The sequence below is a fragment of the Pongo pygmaeus genome, chromosome 7 (assembly GCF_028885625.2).
Source record: "Pongo pygmaeus isolate AG05252 chromosome 7, NHGRI_mPonPyg2-v2.0_pri, whole genome shotgun sequence".
Classification (NCBI taxonomy): Eukaryota; Metazoa; Chordata; class Mammalia; order Primates; family Hominidae; genus Pongo; species Pongo pygmaeus.
In genome coordinates this window covers 81,687,054-81,703,788 of record NC_072380.2, presented here as the reverse complement: position 1 = coordinate 81,703,788, position 16,735 = coordinate 81,687,054, and the positions used below count along the sequence as shown (strand labels likewise).

Here is a 16,735-nt window from a genome sequence, read left to right as displayed (position 1 = left end):
TTAATTTCTGTATTTTCAGTAGAGATGGGGTTTTGCTATTTTGGCCAGGCTCAAACTCCTGACCTCAGGTGATCCGCCCCTCTCAGCCTCCCAAAGTGCTGGGATTACAGGTGTGAGCCACTGCACCCGGCCCTAATTTTTATTTTTTCTGATTTACTAATAGGCAAATCTAGATTTGTTTTCCTGAGCCCATATTATCCTTTTCCTACTGTGTTGTTTTTTTTTTCTTTTTTTGAGACAGAGTCTGGCTTTGTCGCTCAGACTGGAGTGCAGTGGCACGATCTTGGCTCACTGCAAGCTCCGCCTCCCAGGTTCATGCCATTCTCCTGCCTCAGCCTCCCAAGTAGCTGGGACTACAGGCGCCCGCCACCACGCCTGGCTAATTTTTTCTATATTTAGTAGAGACGGGGTTTCACCATGATAGCCAGGATGGTCTCCATCTCCTGACCTCGTGATCCGCCAGCCTTGGCCTCCTAAAGTGCTGGGATTACCGGCACGAGCCACCACACCCGGCTCCTTTTCCTACTGTTAACTAAGTTTTTGGAAAAGTCTTTATTTCCCTTAAAGAATTCCTTTTATTTTGGAGGATGACTCACTATAAATTGTATTATTACCTAAGTGTCTAAACCCTGGGGAAAAGATTTAGAATCAGACTTAGTTTCCAGGAGCAAATCTACTCTTCCTGGAGAAGACATCGACTGAAACAAACACCTCGGGCTGCACAAAAAAGTGACAGTCCATTGAGGTAATAGGTAAGCCTTCTGGTGTGTACACAGCTTCATCCCAGACCCAGTTCTTAAGGTTTGATCAGCACACTGGAGAGAGCCCTGAAGACGAAGGTCCCGGTGCCCACTCTTCCCATTAGAATGTCAATCAGATCTGTCACTTCAGTCACTTTATTCTTGTGGGTGTAAATTTGCTCCTCTAAAAATAAGGAAATGGAACTAAATCATCTTTGAGTTTTAGTTAAACTTTCTCAATCCCTCTTAGGGTGGATATAGCACAGTATAACCGAAGCAAGTACCAGGAAACATGCTTAGAGGCAACTGAATTGTTTTTATCCCAGTGACTGAGTGAACTTTACAATGGATGGTGTTTCCATTTTTGCTCTTACCATCTAGATGCTTAGTTCTAAATATTCTACCTTTCCCTACAACTCCACAGCAAGCAGTTTGTACAGCAATCTTTGCCTTGACTTTAGCTAGTTCTACTCTTTGTTTCTGTTTGCCAGGGTCCTTATGGGTCTGTAGCCTCTAAAGTCTGTATCTCTGGAAGGCGTTTTGGAATGAGGCAGAATAGAATCATTACATAAATAAATAAGACAATGAACAGAGGAAAGACTTTGGAATCAGATGTGCTGGGTTCATTCCATCACTGACTAGCTCACGACCATAGACAATTAGCCTTTCTGAGTCTTGGTTTTTTCATCAGTAATATGGGAAATTCCTTTCTTTCAAGATTGCCGTAGGAATTAGGTGAGATAATGGCAAAATCGAATTCCCTTCTTTCTTGCCCTTCCTAATTTAGCCCTGAAACAAATTAGCAAACCCTAGTTGACTGCTCTAAGTCTTGGCAGGGCCCTGTCTCACCCTCAATCTCTATTTCTTATGACAAATGTCATCCATTTCACTCTGGATATGTGAGAGTCCCAATCGTTCCAGTTCCATGTTTGCTACTAGGGATTACATTACAGGGAACCTGGGAGGTGAAAGGCACTGTTTCACACAACACTTCCCGTAAGCAAAACACAATTTGACGGTTAAAATCAGGAACCAGGTATTAGAGAACCACCTCTGATTCTGTTTCTGAGCTGGTCACACAATATTTGAAATCTCCACCTCAGTTATAAAACAGAGCCAAGTACATTTGCCATCTATGAACTCTACAGGGATGTTTGATGGATTTGCAAAATGCTTTAGAGTCCTCAGATGAAAGGTGCCATAAATTTAAATCACTAATGTGAGAAAACACACTCAGATAAGGCACTCTCTGTAACCTCTCTGTAACCTAGTTTCTTTCCTACGCATAAGAAAACACCCTTGAGATGCACGGGAGGAGCTGTTTCTTTGAGTCGAGATGTTGAGCTGTCTGCGAGTGACAGTGCTATCATATGCACAATCAATATTTTCATCCATAAATAACAAGTATTAAGTGCCCATAGGGTGCTCTGCAAAGAAGCAAATGGCCATATATTTCCTGAGTCCAGTGGGAAAGATTAATTTCACTTTTAAAAGAGATGCAGGAGAATATTTATCTGAACTACTTTACTTTTAAATCTTCAAAATAGAGAAACTGTAGGCCTGAAAGTCATTTGAACAAGCTTTAATCATAACATATTTGATTCTTATGAATAAGCCTAGGTGATTCTGGAAAAATAAAAACAAGCAACAACCCATGTCTACACTGTTGCCCTTCTATGAACAATGTTGTGTCCTTACGTGAAGAAATGCTACAAAAAACCCAAGGACATCATCTACATGCTGGGAGGATAGGGCCTTGGGGATAATATTACCAGAAGGAACCTTGCTTTTTTCTCAGAAAGATTGGCGTGATGTTCACTACCCCTCTTGAAAGAAGTCCCCAATTTTCAAAAAACCAATTAATCAAAAACCTCTTCTTGCCCTGTGTAGGTTAAACAATAATAGGAGGTGTAGCAATTAGGATGCCTTCCTTTCCTGGAAGGTAGAAGTGAACATTTGAGACCTAAAAACAACCACAAGCTAAAGAAACTTTCCAAATCCTATTAATTATGAATGAAAAAATACATGAATCAATAAGGTACACGTGATTGATTTACCCATCAGTTATTCATTAATTAATAAATAATAAATAATTTTGATCATTTACTGTGCCCCAGACCCTGGGGTAGATGTCAAGCAGTTTAAAAACACTTGATCCTTTTTTAGGTATTTGTTGGAACTTCATGCATTTCATTACACAACGCTTCTTCCTGAGTCTAAGACATATTACGAGAGGTTCATGGGCTAGAAACGTCATCCCTTACCTGTTCTGTAGCCAGTGTTGTTAAGATATACAGCAAAAGTCCGAGGCTCATGCATGGCCTGCCATGAGGGGGAAGAGCAGTTCTCGTTATTGGTGTAGACATTGTGATTGTGCACATACTTCCCGGTGAGCATGGAGGACCGTGACGGGCAGCACATGGGTGTAGTCACAAAGGCATTGATGAAGGTGGCCCCGCCATGTTCCATAATCTTTCTCGTTTTGTTCATGACTTGCAGGGACCCTGAAAGGCACAGTCCCAGCATTGTTTAGCAAAGTGCGGCACATGAACGCCCATTTCGATTGTGCCCCTCAGTGCCTCTGTTTCCCTGACTTATTCATTTCCTTTCCTTAGCTTGAAGGAGTCTATAATTTGATCAGCTCTCGTTTCTACAACAAAATTAAGCATTTGAGATCCTACCATCTCAAGTATTTTGCAGAATAATAAACACACTTCTCCCCTCTGTAATCACGAAGAAAAAAATATGCAGGCTAATCTGATAATTAAAGCTAGAATTTTAGATATGGAGCAGATTCAAAGGCCAGCAGCCCTTTGAAGATTACCAGAGAACAATAGCCTGATACACGGAGCATCAAAACCCCTAGCCCAGCACAAATGCAGTCTACTAGTGACATTGCTACTAGATTACTAGTGTAGATTACTACTATAGCATTTTAATCATATGAAAGAAAAGAGAAAAAAAATTTCTTCCCTATTAAGTCCCATCAAAATGCCTGTGTTTAATAATAATTAAAAAAGATCTTCAATGCAAGTTGGTATCCTCTAGCAAGCTCACCAAATGTTTGCCAGTTTTTCTATTAGGATAACAACATCAATTTATATTTTGACCTGTTTATGCACAATTTTTAAAGATAGGTTGTTTGCTTGTGAAAGAGCTATAATTCGATTGCACTCGAAAGTATTTGCATGGTTGTAAAATATTCCATTTTAACTTTAAGGATGAACTGGTAACATAAGATTGCTGAGGAAGGAAAAAAAAAAAAACTATTTCGATTACTCTATCCAGCCAAACACTGCAGCTGAAACACATCCAAACACTGCAGAAAAGCACAGGCCAGAATTCAATAGTCTTTTCAAGACTTGTCAAGAAGTGCACTACAGAGCACTACAGCCAAGCCCATTGCATTTGAATCTTGGAGCCTCAGATTTCCAACAGGTCCCACTTCTTCCAAAGAAAGGAAGAAAGTCTATGTTTTCCAGCAAGGAAGGAAATCGTAATGCAAACCAGGCAAGCATTCAGGGCAGAAGAGAAGCATGCAACAGTCCAAAAAGCCACAGTTAGCCCCGTGTCTTCATATACTAGCTTTTACCGTTCACATGACACATATGAGAACAGGAGGAGGCTTTCTAATTGGGTCTCATTAGAGCTCCCTAAAATATGCCTCTGCTAGGAGCAATCCTAACTGCTCTTTCTCTTCTGGTTGTCTTCAGGGCATCAAGCAACCTTTTGTAGTCAGTGAATAACATGTTGTGAGTGCCTACTTCATGCAAAACATTCTATCAACCTCAGCATTCCGGGCTGATCTCCCAAGTGTAGCATAAACAAAAGAAATGGGAAATTTTCTGCTTCTGGTCTTCAGTAATAAATTCTCTAGATGAGAACCTACATAGAAAAATCACTTGGGGATATTTGCAAAGCAATGCACACGTAACAATGTGAATACAGCAGTAGCAGGGCATATAAAAATAGAGGGAACTTGGATTGAAGGCTTAATAAGAGTTCTGAAATGAGAGATGAGGACAGATGGAAAAAAAGGAGGAAGTAAATGTCGGATGGGTGAAGTATATCATTGGGGGATTGCAGCGAGTGACATGTGTGATGCTCTGGAGGTGGGAAGAAACAAGTAGAGTGATGAGAACAACACATTGATTTCCTGGCATGAAGAGAAATATGGAGAATTCTCTTCATGAAATGTGGAAAGCAGATTTAGCAAATAGCTTGAAGGCTGGGCAGAGATACTGGATATGATAGAATAAAAAAAACAAAGGTAGAGTTATGTTCTGTGTCAAAGGCATGAATGGCATGTTAAGAAAAAAGTCTTTGGTAAGGTGTTGCTGCTGCAGTGGATTGCAGATTGCAGTGGATTGCAATCCCCTCGAGAGGCGTTGCTGTTGCAGTGGTGGTGTGTGGATTGAGGAGGGCACACCGCTGCTGGTCCACGAAGGATACAGATGAGGTCACTGAAGCTGTCTAGCCCTGAGGAAAGAAGAACTCGGATGACTATGCCTCTGACACAGAGTGACCCTAAGAAGAAGATCCAAGTGATGTGGTGATGCACGAGAAGGCTGGGAGTTGGCTAACACCTTGAAGTTTTCACCGTGAGAAGAAAACTGGAAACCAATAGTTTCACTGATGGTGAAGAAGTAACTAAAAAGGAATATGCCTTATGGGAGATTTTAAAACCCCATTTTAGAAATGTTGCATTTTATATTTGTGTTGGTTGATCACACAAGGGGAATATGCTGGAGATAACTGGATGAATGGAGATGTAGAAGTGGAAAGAGAGTGAAAGGTGACACTGAAGATGTCTACCATGTCTCATTGCTCCTCTTTAGATCTCTGCAGTAGTTAGTTACTGAGTATCTTGAATTTGGGGAAAACAGCAAACCCTCTTGATGGCTTTTCATTGTCCAGTAGTCTATTTCAAAGAACAAGCTCCCAGTTTCCTTTATGAGTCTTAGCTGAATTCAAATAAAAGAAAAATGAAGCTGAGGCCATCATCCAAGGTTCTGAATCACAGCACTGTAATCTCTAGTTTACAGACTCATTTAGACTACAAATATGGGACAGAGGTAGAAATCTGATTTAAAGTCAAAATAATATAAAAACAGGGGCTAAAACTTATCCCAATTCATCACTGCTGGGAGTGCCCCAGCTAGGATTCTCCTCTCATTCTCAGTATCATCCTTTTCTTAACTAACTGAGCTGATGGTGTAGGGATTCCAAGCAATCCCTCCAGATGCCCTGGTTCCCACCAGTCCACACGTCAAAGGGAACCAAGACAACACTGGATCCCCACAGGCACTGTTAACAGCACAGCTCCACCACTGGCGTCCTTGAAAGTGGGAATCTCAGGCTGGGCTCAGTGGTTCACGCCTGTAATCCCGGCACTTTGGGAGGCCAAGGTGGGCAAATCACATGAGGCGTGGAATTCAAGACCAGCCTGGCCAACATGGTAAAACCCTGTCCCTACTGAAAATACAAAAATTAGCCAGCATGATGGCATGTGCCTGTAGACCCAGCTACTTGGGAGGCTGAGGCAGGAGAATGGCTTGAACCCGGGAGGCAGAGGTTGCAGTGATCCAAGATCGCCCCACTGCACTTCAGTCTGGGGGACAGAGCGAGACTCTGTCTCATAAAAACAAAACAAAAAGTAGGAATCTGGCTTGAAGGTTCTCAGCAAAGAGATTCTGACACAATGCTTGTCCAACTTTAAAAAATCACCTGAAGGGCATAATAAGCCCTAGAATCCTGTACCCACCCCAAGATACTGGTTTAGTAAGTCTAGGATGGGATCTGAGAATTTGTGTTTCTAACAAAACCTGGGTGAAGCTGAAGCTGCCTCTCAGTGAATCTCACCTGGAGAAGTATTCTAGGTTGGACACAGAATCAGGGAAGCCTAGAGCTGGAAGAGACCGTAGTGGGTGCCTCATTTTGAGTGATCTAGGTGGCTTAGATCACTGCCAAGACTATAAGGTATATTGTAGACAGGAAAAAGAAATATTGATTTTCTGCTTACTCTCTTCTAAGTGCTTCACATGAGCAATTAATTTGGTCCAGACAATAATCCTTTGTGGTGGGTGCTAGTAGCTATTATTCCTATATCACAGATAATGAAATGGAGGTGCAGAAGGCTAAATCGTGCTGCGTCTAGGGCCACACAGACCCTCAGTAGCAGAACCCCGAAGTAAACGTAGGCAGTCTGCCCAGAGACCATGCTCTTGAGCTCTATCTAGGCTGAATGCTGGCTGTGACATTGACATTTTCAAGATGAGAAACAGAATTGACGTCTGCTTGCAGTCGCGATAGGTCTCTCTTTCTGCAATCTCATCTTTTGATTCTTCTCGCCTCTTAGAGGAGATACTGACTGACATTAACACCTGTCTCCTACCCTCTCCTCAAGGCTGAAATGGTCTCAGTGGCTCAGGCACAGATGAGGCATGAGTGGGCTGTGGATCTGTCTGTCTTTAGCTGCTGACTGCCATGGTGGTGTTAATTGTTGCCTCTGATCTCTATGGATTCTCTGGGTAGAGACAGATGATGGTGTGCAGGAATCTGAATCTCTTCACTCCACTGTGTTAGTGTGTACCAGTAAGGGAAGCATCGAGCACCTTTTAATGGCTTTGCAATGATTAATGTCAGTCAATAACACTGCCTTACCCTGTATATATTCCCACTGTGATTGTGCCATTGATTTTTTTATTGGCAAACCTTACCAAAAATGATTCTGTAATAAAACTCATAGTTATTTATTCACAGCTGTTGAGAGCAGTGGACAGGACAATGTCTGTCCGGTAAGTGGAAGGGCTCAGTTTTGTTTTAAGCTGAAGCTCTTCACTTCTGTAGGTTCCAGGCCTTGGGTGCCTGAAATGCAAACGGTGCTGATTCTCAGTTATTACAACAATTATTTCATAGGAATGATATGAATTGTAAAGCTGAACACTCATAATCAGATTCACAAGGCAGGAGTGAGGAGGATAAAAATGAGAAGGGAAAGAGCCCTAGACTTGAACATGTGGGAAAACATTTGGATTTTTCCACAGATTAGCCTGAGCAAGTCATTTATCCTCTTTTGCTTTGCGTTTCTCATCTGTAAAATGGAGCTTCTAATAGCACTCCCCACTCCGACTAGTTTACAAGGTTGTTGCTGAGCAAACGGCATGATGCCATCAAGTACTTCCTGCAAGGAGTGTGCCGACGTGGCTGTGGTTGCCCTATGTGCTCATCTCAACCCCATCACGTTAAATTTTCTCCTGCCTCTTCCATCTTCTTCTCTGTAATATACATCTGAAGTGCAAAAGCTGGAGGAGAGAACAGAGGTCAACTACCTTTTCTATGCTGTAAGACTTAAAATGTTGATATTGGTTTTCAAATACAAATATCAATTCTTCCCCTTTCTACACACACTGACTCCTCACCCCAAGCAAAAAGCCCAACTTCATTGTTATTTTAAGTTGTCCTGTGAAGTGGGAGACAGACACAAATGCTCTGAAGCAACCGTGATTATGTCTGCGTAGCTGGTGTGCATGCACTGCTGACTGGGCTGGCTTGATGAGAGGGAAGGTCTAGGCCACAGGACTGCCAAGGCACACTGTCCCAGTGCCCCAGTTCCAGGTTGGGACTGAGAACATCTTCCATTGCTCCTGCAGGATGGAGGATGCTGTGATAGCCATCGGCTGTGGACCAGGATGCTGAAGAGGTCAGCGGTGGCTGGGAGTGGGAGAAGTGCCACCCTTCAGGAATCCATCAAGATCCACCATGTTTGCAATTTTGGCACAGTTAAAAATCAAAGCTCCAGGAATAGTGCTTTGGATGGAGTATGTGATAGGTTGTGGCTAGACAGAACCATAGTGAGGAATTTAAATCACTTTATATACTCCAACTACTTGATTCCCAAAATCATTTCATACAGAATGATTTCATACAAAAATCATTTGTATGAAAAAGGATCGGAGAAAATGTCCCCCTAATTTGGATGACTTTGCTAAAATCACCCAGAGATCCTGAATTACTTCATTGACATGTTTAAACTTCAAAACAAAGCTTTACCTTTCCCGATACATATATCTTAGCATTTGAGTATGCAGTATTTTGTATTACTAAACATTAAAAATTTCATCAAACCTGTTTGTCCTGTCCAGAAAAGCTTACAGAACCAGAAATTCAACAGTAAATATTGTCATTATCACTTACGGAAGTCCCAGACGTGGGATTCATATACACCTGGCTTCCTAGAGAGATACTTCCATGTGGATTACAGCATTCATGGTTTGAAGAGTGACAACAACAAGCAAACCCTTCTCTTACTGATTGTGGAGGGGTGTTTGTTGATGTCATTCTTTTATGATGAAGTAAGACTAATGCTTTAAATATTTAAGTCGTTTGTATTAGATACTTCCCTGCCATTTTTGCATGCCAACAGTTATTTTCATAGTAAACTATGAAACATGAAACAGTGACATTTCCTTTATTAAAATGCCTGTATGATCTATTGAATATTCTAATTCTAAAAGCATAAGCATATAAAAAATAACAAAATTAAATGGTATTTTTTTCTACCCAAACTATGGAATTGGCAAGAAAAAAAGATTTTTTTTTACCTAAAACCAAAAGGGGAAAAGGTATTTGGGAGAAGAAGGGAAAAAAGAGAAAATAATAAATTAGTCTGGAATGTTTCCAGATCACTAAGACTCATTATTTCCTCCTGGCCCCTCCAAAAGAGCACAAGGCCATTAAAAGCTACTTACAGGAATGGAAGTTAACATGCCTACAGGGCTACACAGATAAGGTAGGCAAGTGAAGGCAGCCAGGTATAAGAAAAGTCAGAGGGTTTTTGTGTCTTTTCGTTGTTTTACCTTTGATCGAGACATGGTTTATAGAGCTTTTCCTGACTATAAGAAAAACAGCAGTATGGTCAATGATAAATGGCACCTGCACCTTGGCATAAGTATTGAGGGACAACACAGTAGTGGGGGATCCCAATGTCCGAGAGCAGCTGCAGCTCCCCTTCAAACATCTAAGTGATGACTGCTTCATGGGAATATAAGCCTTCATTTTTTGAATTTTCAAGAAACATCAGAATCTGATTTTTTTATATGTTATATATGTTTTAAAATATGATTTTAAAATATTGGCTTAATTCTGAAACGTATGCTCATCAAACAACATACATCTGTGGGCTAGCTCTGGTCTGAATATCTTGTATTCTGGCTTCTGCTTTAAAGAAACAAAATATCTCCATGTACTCATAGCTTCCCTCTACATATGATCTAAGAGAAACATCGGGTCAATGTTACTGAGATGTTCCTGTCAGGCCAATTTCCTAGGAATGTAAGAAATGCCATATTGAGTCAGATCAATGGTCTAATCTGCTCAATATTTTGTTTCTCAGAGTGGCACCAAAGGCCATTTGGGAAAGATTTAGAGCCCAATTTCTTTGATGCTAGGCTCAGAAAGTTAGAGGAGTCCCTCAAACATTTTCTATTTTCTTCCTTCTGATTTATAAAATATTTCAAGTGTAGGGTGTAACAGAACAAATAATGCATCTCCTAGCTTTAACAAAACTTAACTTGATTATATTCTTTCAGATATATATTTTTTCAATTTTGAAATAGAATGTGAATGTACTGATGCTCTCGGTCATCACGTTTTCCCCAGTGGTAGCCATTATCCTGAACTTCATGTTGATCACTTCTGTGCGTGTTTACTTAGCTTAAAAAATTGTAAATCTTCCACCCATTATTCTAGCCTAAAACCCTGAAGTACTTACGGGTATAGGCACAACGTGAACAACTTCTTAAGTTGTGGGAAAAGCAAATTCAGAAGTAAGGGGACCATGGTTAAGCCATTTCATCTTTCCACAGGCTGTTTCCTTCTGGAATGATGATCTTTGTCCTACCCACCCAACTCACGTGAGATGGCAGTATTCATTCACAATAATGTGAACAAAATGTTCTTTGGAAAAAGATAAAGTGTTATCCACATGCAAGGTTCTAGTACTTTTATTAATGAATTCCTTATGTGTCTTACTCCCTTTACAGAGTAATAGTTTATTTGTCCTGAAAGTGAAGGGAAGGGCTCCTGCTCATAAGGAACTAATACTTTCCTCCCTGGCTCGATTTTATAAACTTTGATTATAGCTCTTCTCAGCCTTCATCTTTCTAGATAAACAGATAGGATTGCTTTATGCTTTCCCAATGAGAAAAGTATTCTATAAGAATTTTCATAATTGTTCTTCTAAGTCTTTACTAAGTCTGTTACTTTCTTTTTGGAGGCACAGTAGCCAAAATTGCTTACAGCATTACAGGTGCAAAAAGGTTTGCATTAGGTGAAGATTTATTAAAGCACTTGGCAAAGAAAATTGCACTGGAGTAAAAAACAAAACAAAACCTAACCATATCAAAGTGACAATGAGATACCACTTCATGCCCATTAGGATGGCTACTATTAAAAACAAAACCAGAAAATAACAAGTGTGGGCATGGATGTGGAAAAATTACGACACTTGTGCTCAGTTGGAGGGAATGTAACATGGTGAGTTGCTATGGAGAACAGTAAGGTGGTTCCTCAAAATAATAAAAATAAAAGTATCATATGATCCAGCAATTCCACTTCTGGGTATAGCTCCAAAATAACTAAAAGCAAGGTCTTGAAGAGCTCTTTGTACACCCACGTTCACAGCAGCATTATCCACAATAGGGAAAAGGAGGAAGCAACTCAAATTTCCAACAGTGGATGAATGGGTTAAAAAAATGTGGTACATATATGCAATGAAAAGTTATTTAGCATTAAAAAGGAAGGACACTCTGACACATGTTACAACACGAATGAGCCTTGAGGACATGAGGGTAAGTAAAATAAGCCAGTCATAAAAAGATAAATGCTGTATGATTTTACCCATATGAGGTACATAGAGTAGTCAAATCCACAGAGACAGAAAGTAGAATGATAGTTGCCAGGACTGAGGGAGAGAGAAACGGGAGTTGCTTTTTAATGGGTATAGGGTTTTACTTTTGTAAGATGAAAAGAGTTCTGGAGATGGGTTGCACACCAATGTAAATGTACTTAACAGTACTGAACTGTACACTTAAAAATGGTTAAGATGGTAAAAAAACAAAACAAAACAAAACAACCAACACCCAAAATCTAGAGCAATGATGTTCTAGAAGGATTATGAGCACATTACAGAAAAATGAGGAAAAGTCTCCATCAAGCAGGAACCACTACCAAGAGCATGACTTTTCTGCCAAGAAAGGAGGTCTTTTCTGGACCTCCAACCCACAGTTCACTGTGGTTCCTAGTCATTTTGTTTTTGCCAGTGGCCCATCTTTTGCTTCTGTTCCCTCTCTCCCAGAACCTAAAATATTATGCATTTGCAGATTGTTTTTAGGAGGTGCTTAATAATTATTTGTAGATGGCTGATTAACGGAAGGGATAGTGGTTAAATACGTAGCTGTGGAGACTCAGATCTAATACAGGTCTGGGTTTCACAATTTACTTGCTCACCACAAGCTACATGACTTCTCTAAGCCTCATTTTTCTCATACCTAAATCAAAGAGAGAATAGTAACTACTTCCTAGAGTTACTGTGAGGGTTAAATAAGCTAGTTCTTTTTTTGTTTTGAAATGGAGTCTCGCTCTGTAGCCCAGGCTGGAGTGCAATAGCGTGATCTCGGCTCACTGCAACCTCTGCCTCACGGGTCAAGTGCTTCTCCTGCCTCAGCCTCCTGAGTAGCTGGGATTACAGGTGCCTGCCACCACGCCTGGCTAATTTTTGTACTTTTAGTACAGACGAAGTTTCACTGTGTTGGCCAGGCTGGTCTTGAACTCCTGACCTCAGGTGATCTGCCTGCCTCGGCCTCCCGAAGTGCTGGGATTACAGGCGAGAGCCACCATGCCCAGCCAATAAGCTAGTTCTTAGCATGTTATCTGGCTAGAAAATCAAGGAAGGAGTTAAAGGCAAATATGTAGGAAATATCTGGGTGGACTGAGCCTGGTCTATAACCCTTCACCATGATATTCACATGCCTCCAATGGAGGGCAATACTTGGTAACTACACAGAAAGTATTTACTGGATGAATAAATGGACTATAGGACAAGGCTGAAAATTTGAATTCTGTTAAAAAATAAAGTTATGAGCAATTTCTTAATATATTTTAAAGACAGTGCTGTATATTGAAGAGGTAGATCATGATGAATACTTACATTTATTTCTGGGAATTTTAGCTTGTTTAGAGCCTTATGGGTCCATTTCAAGTTAGTTTAGTGCCCACTATATTCCCAGGCACTAGGAGTGCATGAGGAGTGCAACATAAAACACACCCTTGCTCTCTGGTTGATCTTGGTCAAGTGGAAGGGACAGGCACGGAAGGGTATGGTGGAATGAGCACCATGCTGGAGTCATGTTCTCGGTGTGCAAAGAAAAGTTCCATCAATGCTGCTGGAGGGGAGGGTGGTTTTGGTTTGGGAACACCAAGCCCATGACATGAACTGGGTTATGAAGAACAGGCAGGGTTTCTCCAGGTGGAGAAAGAGGAAAAGCCAGAGAGGATGAGATGTGCAAAGGCATGGATAGAGGCGAGGGGGATGAAGCCACCAGACACTTTTGGGGAGATGGCAATTGTGTTTATGAAGCACAGAGTGAAAGTGGGGGAAAGGGAAACAGCCTTGGGGACAGGCAGGGGCCACATGGCTCAGAACTCATTTGCCCACAGAGGAGAAGGGCATAATCTCATGGCAAAGGGAAACCACAGAAGGGACTTAAGCAGAGAAGTGATCTGATCAGAGAGGTAATTGAAAGATAACTCTGGCAATTGAGTGAAGGGTGGCCAAGAGAGGCAGGCAGGCCAGGTGACAAACCGGTGAGGGAAAAACTGGGAGAGATGAGAGGATCCAGAGATCTCAGCTGTAGCAAAAGCGAGGTGAGTTCAGGTGTGAGGTCAAGCAGAGGGCAAGGATGTGTTTAACATTGTAATCCTTATGCAGAGACTGTGCTATTAACACATTAGGCACTAAACTAACTTGAAATGGACCCACAAGGGTCTAAAAAAGCTAAAATTACTTGCTCTGTAAGTAATTTAAACCACCACTTACATACATACTAACATCATATGTGCTAAATACATACTCATGTATGTGTGACACCTTTCATTTTGGCCTGTTGCCCAAAAATCAATACCCTTGTTAAAAAAAAAAAGTTGGGTTGACTCCTCAAACCAACGTCAGCAATAATGACCTCTGCTGGCTTTTTAGCGCATTTGCTTCCAGCTGAACCCAAAGAATTAACTTTACTGGGATCCCACCGTCTGGTTTCAAGTGGGAAACCAAAGTCCCCTTCCATGGAGACCAAGTGCCAGCATGGAGAGTTTTATCCTCAAGAACCTGAGCCGCAGGAGCTCGGTAAAGAAGCCCAGCATGCTCTGCTAGAGGATTCAACTACCAGTCAGGTTGAATGTGATGGCTAAGCACAGCTGGGTGATGCCTGAGAACAAGGAATTTGGGTTCAGGAAAGGAAATGAGGAGTGGTAGTGACAACTTCTAGGGGCAAGCTTTCTATCTGCCTTGCACTAGGTGGACTAGAAGAATTGGCCCTCGGCTTATGAACAAGACCCTAGGGCTGGACCATTGAAGACGGTGAGAAGATAAGAAACCCAATCAGATGATACAGAAGGTAAGTTAGAATCACTAGATTTTGGCAGGCTTTCTGGGTGCTCTACAATTAGCCTAGGCAAGCTAAATAAAAAAGCATCATACCTAAGGTAGTAGTAAGTGAATTCTCTACCAAAAGACATGTAGAACACTGCAACTTTCAAATACCTAACAATTACTATAACAAACTGTGAATAAGTAATCCACTCTAATAATATTAACCACTGCAAGTTCCTTTAGTATCAGTCTATATTCATATCTATTGCATAGAATTACAGTCACATCCTCATACTGTTTGAAACAACTTTGCCCAAATATTTTTACAATGTCTTAACTGAGGGCTTTCAATCCTTTACTTCTACAGTCTTCAGTGCTGATCCTCTTTCTCAATTGTCCTACTCCCCCAGGCCCCTTCCCCGACCATTTCAAAAGCATAACATCAGAAAAGTAATGCTGAAACACAAACCAAATGCCTTATGATCAATACAAGTTCATTGCATAAACTAGGGTGTTGGTTAACGTACAATAATTAAGTGCAAAACCTCAAAATGTCTACTGATAATCCTGAGACTCGATAAATCATCTGAACAAAAGAGATTAACAAAGGAAGAGTCCGCGTCTCACCCAGCTCCACATCTTGATCATCGGTAAGCACAAGAATAATGTTGGGTCGGATGTTTTTTCGTTCCTGCTGTATCCGTCCTCTGAACCTCGGGGATCTAACAGTCGAACAGAGGCTTCCCAGCAGTTCTGTGCCCAGGACAGCCAAAACCAGAGCACAGCAAGAATACTTCATTGTATTTGGTCCAATGTTGCAAAACTGACAAAATGTCTCCGTCTCCTGATTTCTGGAGTTCTGGGCAGTCAGAGAAAAACGGAGACGGTGAGACTAAAATGAAATCCAAACTCCAAGCACAGTTGCAGAGAAAGGGCTACAAATAAGTCAGTATTGGCACATAAGCTGGCACAGACAGGGTTGCACATGAGTCAGAAATAGCAAACCCTCACAAGTGCTGGGTAGTTTTTTAAGCACTTGATTATTTTGCAAATTCACTTTTTCCTTTATTCTCATTCCAACTTTTCCTATTTCAATTCATTGCCAAAATAGAATTTCCAACACAGAGCTCAAATGTAAAAGCTTTCTGACAAGAGCTAATACCTTGAATTAGGTATCCTGTTTGAATAATCAATCTGTATTCTCAGAGGTATTCAGAACATCTGCAGATAGGGTCCTGGAAGGGGGAGAAAAAAATACAAAGGAAATATCAGTCAATGATTTTAAAAACAGATTTTCGATCTGAAGTAGTCTCTTGCAACAGCATATTATATGTGTATATATTACATATATTTTTTTCTTCTGTGCTCCAAAAGGGAGGAACAGAAGGAAACAACTTTCAGAACTGCTAACAAATGATTCAAATGCTATCTTCATTTCATAATCAACTCCATAAAAGGGTGGTAAGGTATCACCCTGCTCACACTCTGACAGTACTTTACACATCCCCAACAGAGCTGACGATCGATTAGGAAGAGCCAGCAGTGCCAGGGAAACCACAGAGCATTGGGAACGAGTGTTTGCATGTGGGGAGCAGATGGCGCAAGGGGCGTGTTGGGGAGTGCTGACTCACCTGCGTGTGATACTGAGTACCTAGCAAGCAGAACGAAACACACACCTGTCATTTGTCATCTGCATTATATCATTCTCTACCCCGGAGAGCCTTTTCTGCTGACAAAGACTTCATAGTAAGTGACTGGGACAATTTTTTCCAGCCTCTGAAAACCTCCTCACTGTCCCCCATCAATCAATCACCAGAAGGAAAAGGTGCTTCCTCCGTGCAAGGCTGGTTCCTCTGTTCCACTTGTGTCCTCAGCTTGTGCTGGCACCTACGTGGACAGAGCCCCCTCTCGATTGTCAGTCACCAGGCTTATTGTTGGTGAGACCGGTAAGGCATAGATAGCGCAGGGGTTTCGCTTTGTTGCAGATCTTCAACCTGTGAAGCAAAATGATTGATTGGCCCCAAGGCTGGAGTTAGCGGCTACCCTTCCACATTAAAAAATAAATAAATAAAATCCAGAAGGGCGAGCTGCAAAATCTTTGCAAAGCTGCACAGAAGGAGGCTTTTGAAAGGGTTGGAAAAATGCCCCTCTCACTTTGGAACACTAACCTGCTGAAAGCTTTTCTCTTGGAAAGATAGCAAAGGGCTCATTAAAAAAATAAAATCTTTCTCTCATATGTCATGAGGGAACAACTTTATGGGAATATAGGTTGCCCTAAAATTAATTAGATAGCAGTCTGTTTCATCAGCCACTCAGTCCCCATACACCTGAGAATCTGTATTTTGAT

General features: G+C 41.3%; 1 protein-coding gene across 25 annotated transcripts in view; it reads right to left on the bottom strand.

Annotated features, from left to right (window-relative positions):
• The window catches only part of SULF1 (sulfatase 1), a 191,504-nt gene that overhangs the window by 79,351 nt on the left and 95,418 nt on the right, over positions 1 to 16,735 (bottom strand). For 14 of the 25 annotated variants that reach the window (XR_008504139.2, XM_063668856.1, XM_063668855.1 and 11 more), the window contains 3 exons: positions 15,551 to 15,623; positions 15,016 to 15,247; positions 3,005 to 3,244 (listed from right to left, as the gene is read on the bottom strand). Coding sequence is in view for 24 of the 25 variants with exons in the window: in XM_063668856.1 (XP_063524926.1) it covers positions 3,005 to 3,244; positions 15,016 to 15,187 (412 nt within the window). In the remaining variant the exon portion in view is untranslated. Of the gene's footprint in view, positions 1 to 3,004; positions 3,245 to 15,015; positions 15,248 to 15,550; positions 15,624 to 16,064; positions 16,383 to 16,735 lie in introns of all 25 variants that reach the window. The other 11 variants (XM_063668852.1, XM_063668863.1, XM_063668862.1 and 8 more) reach the window with 2 other exon arrangements.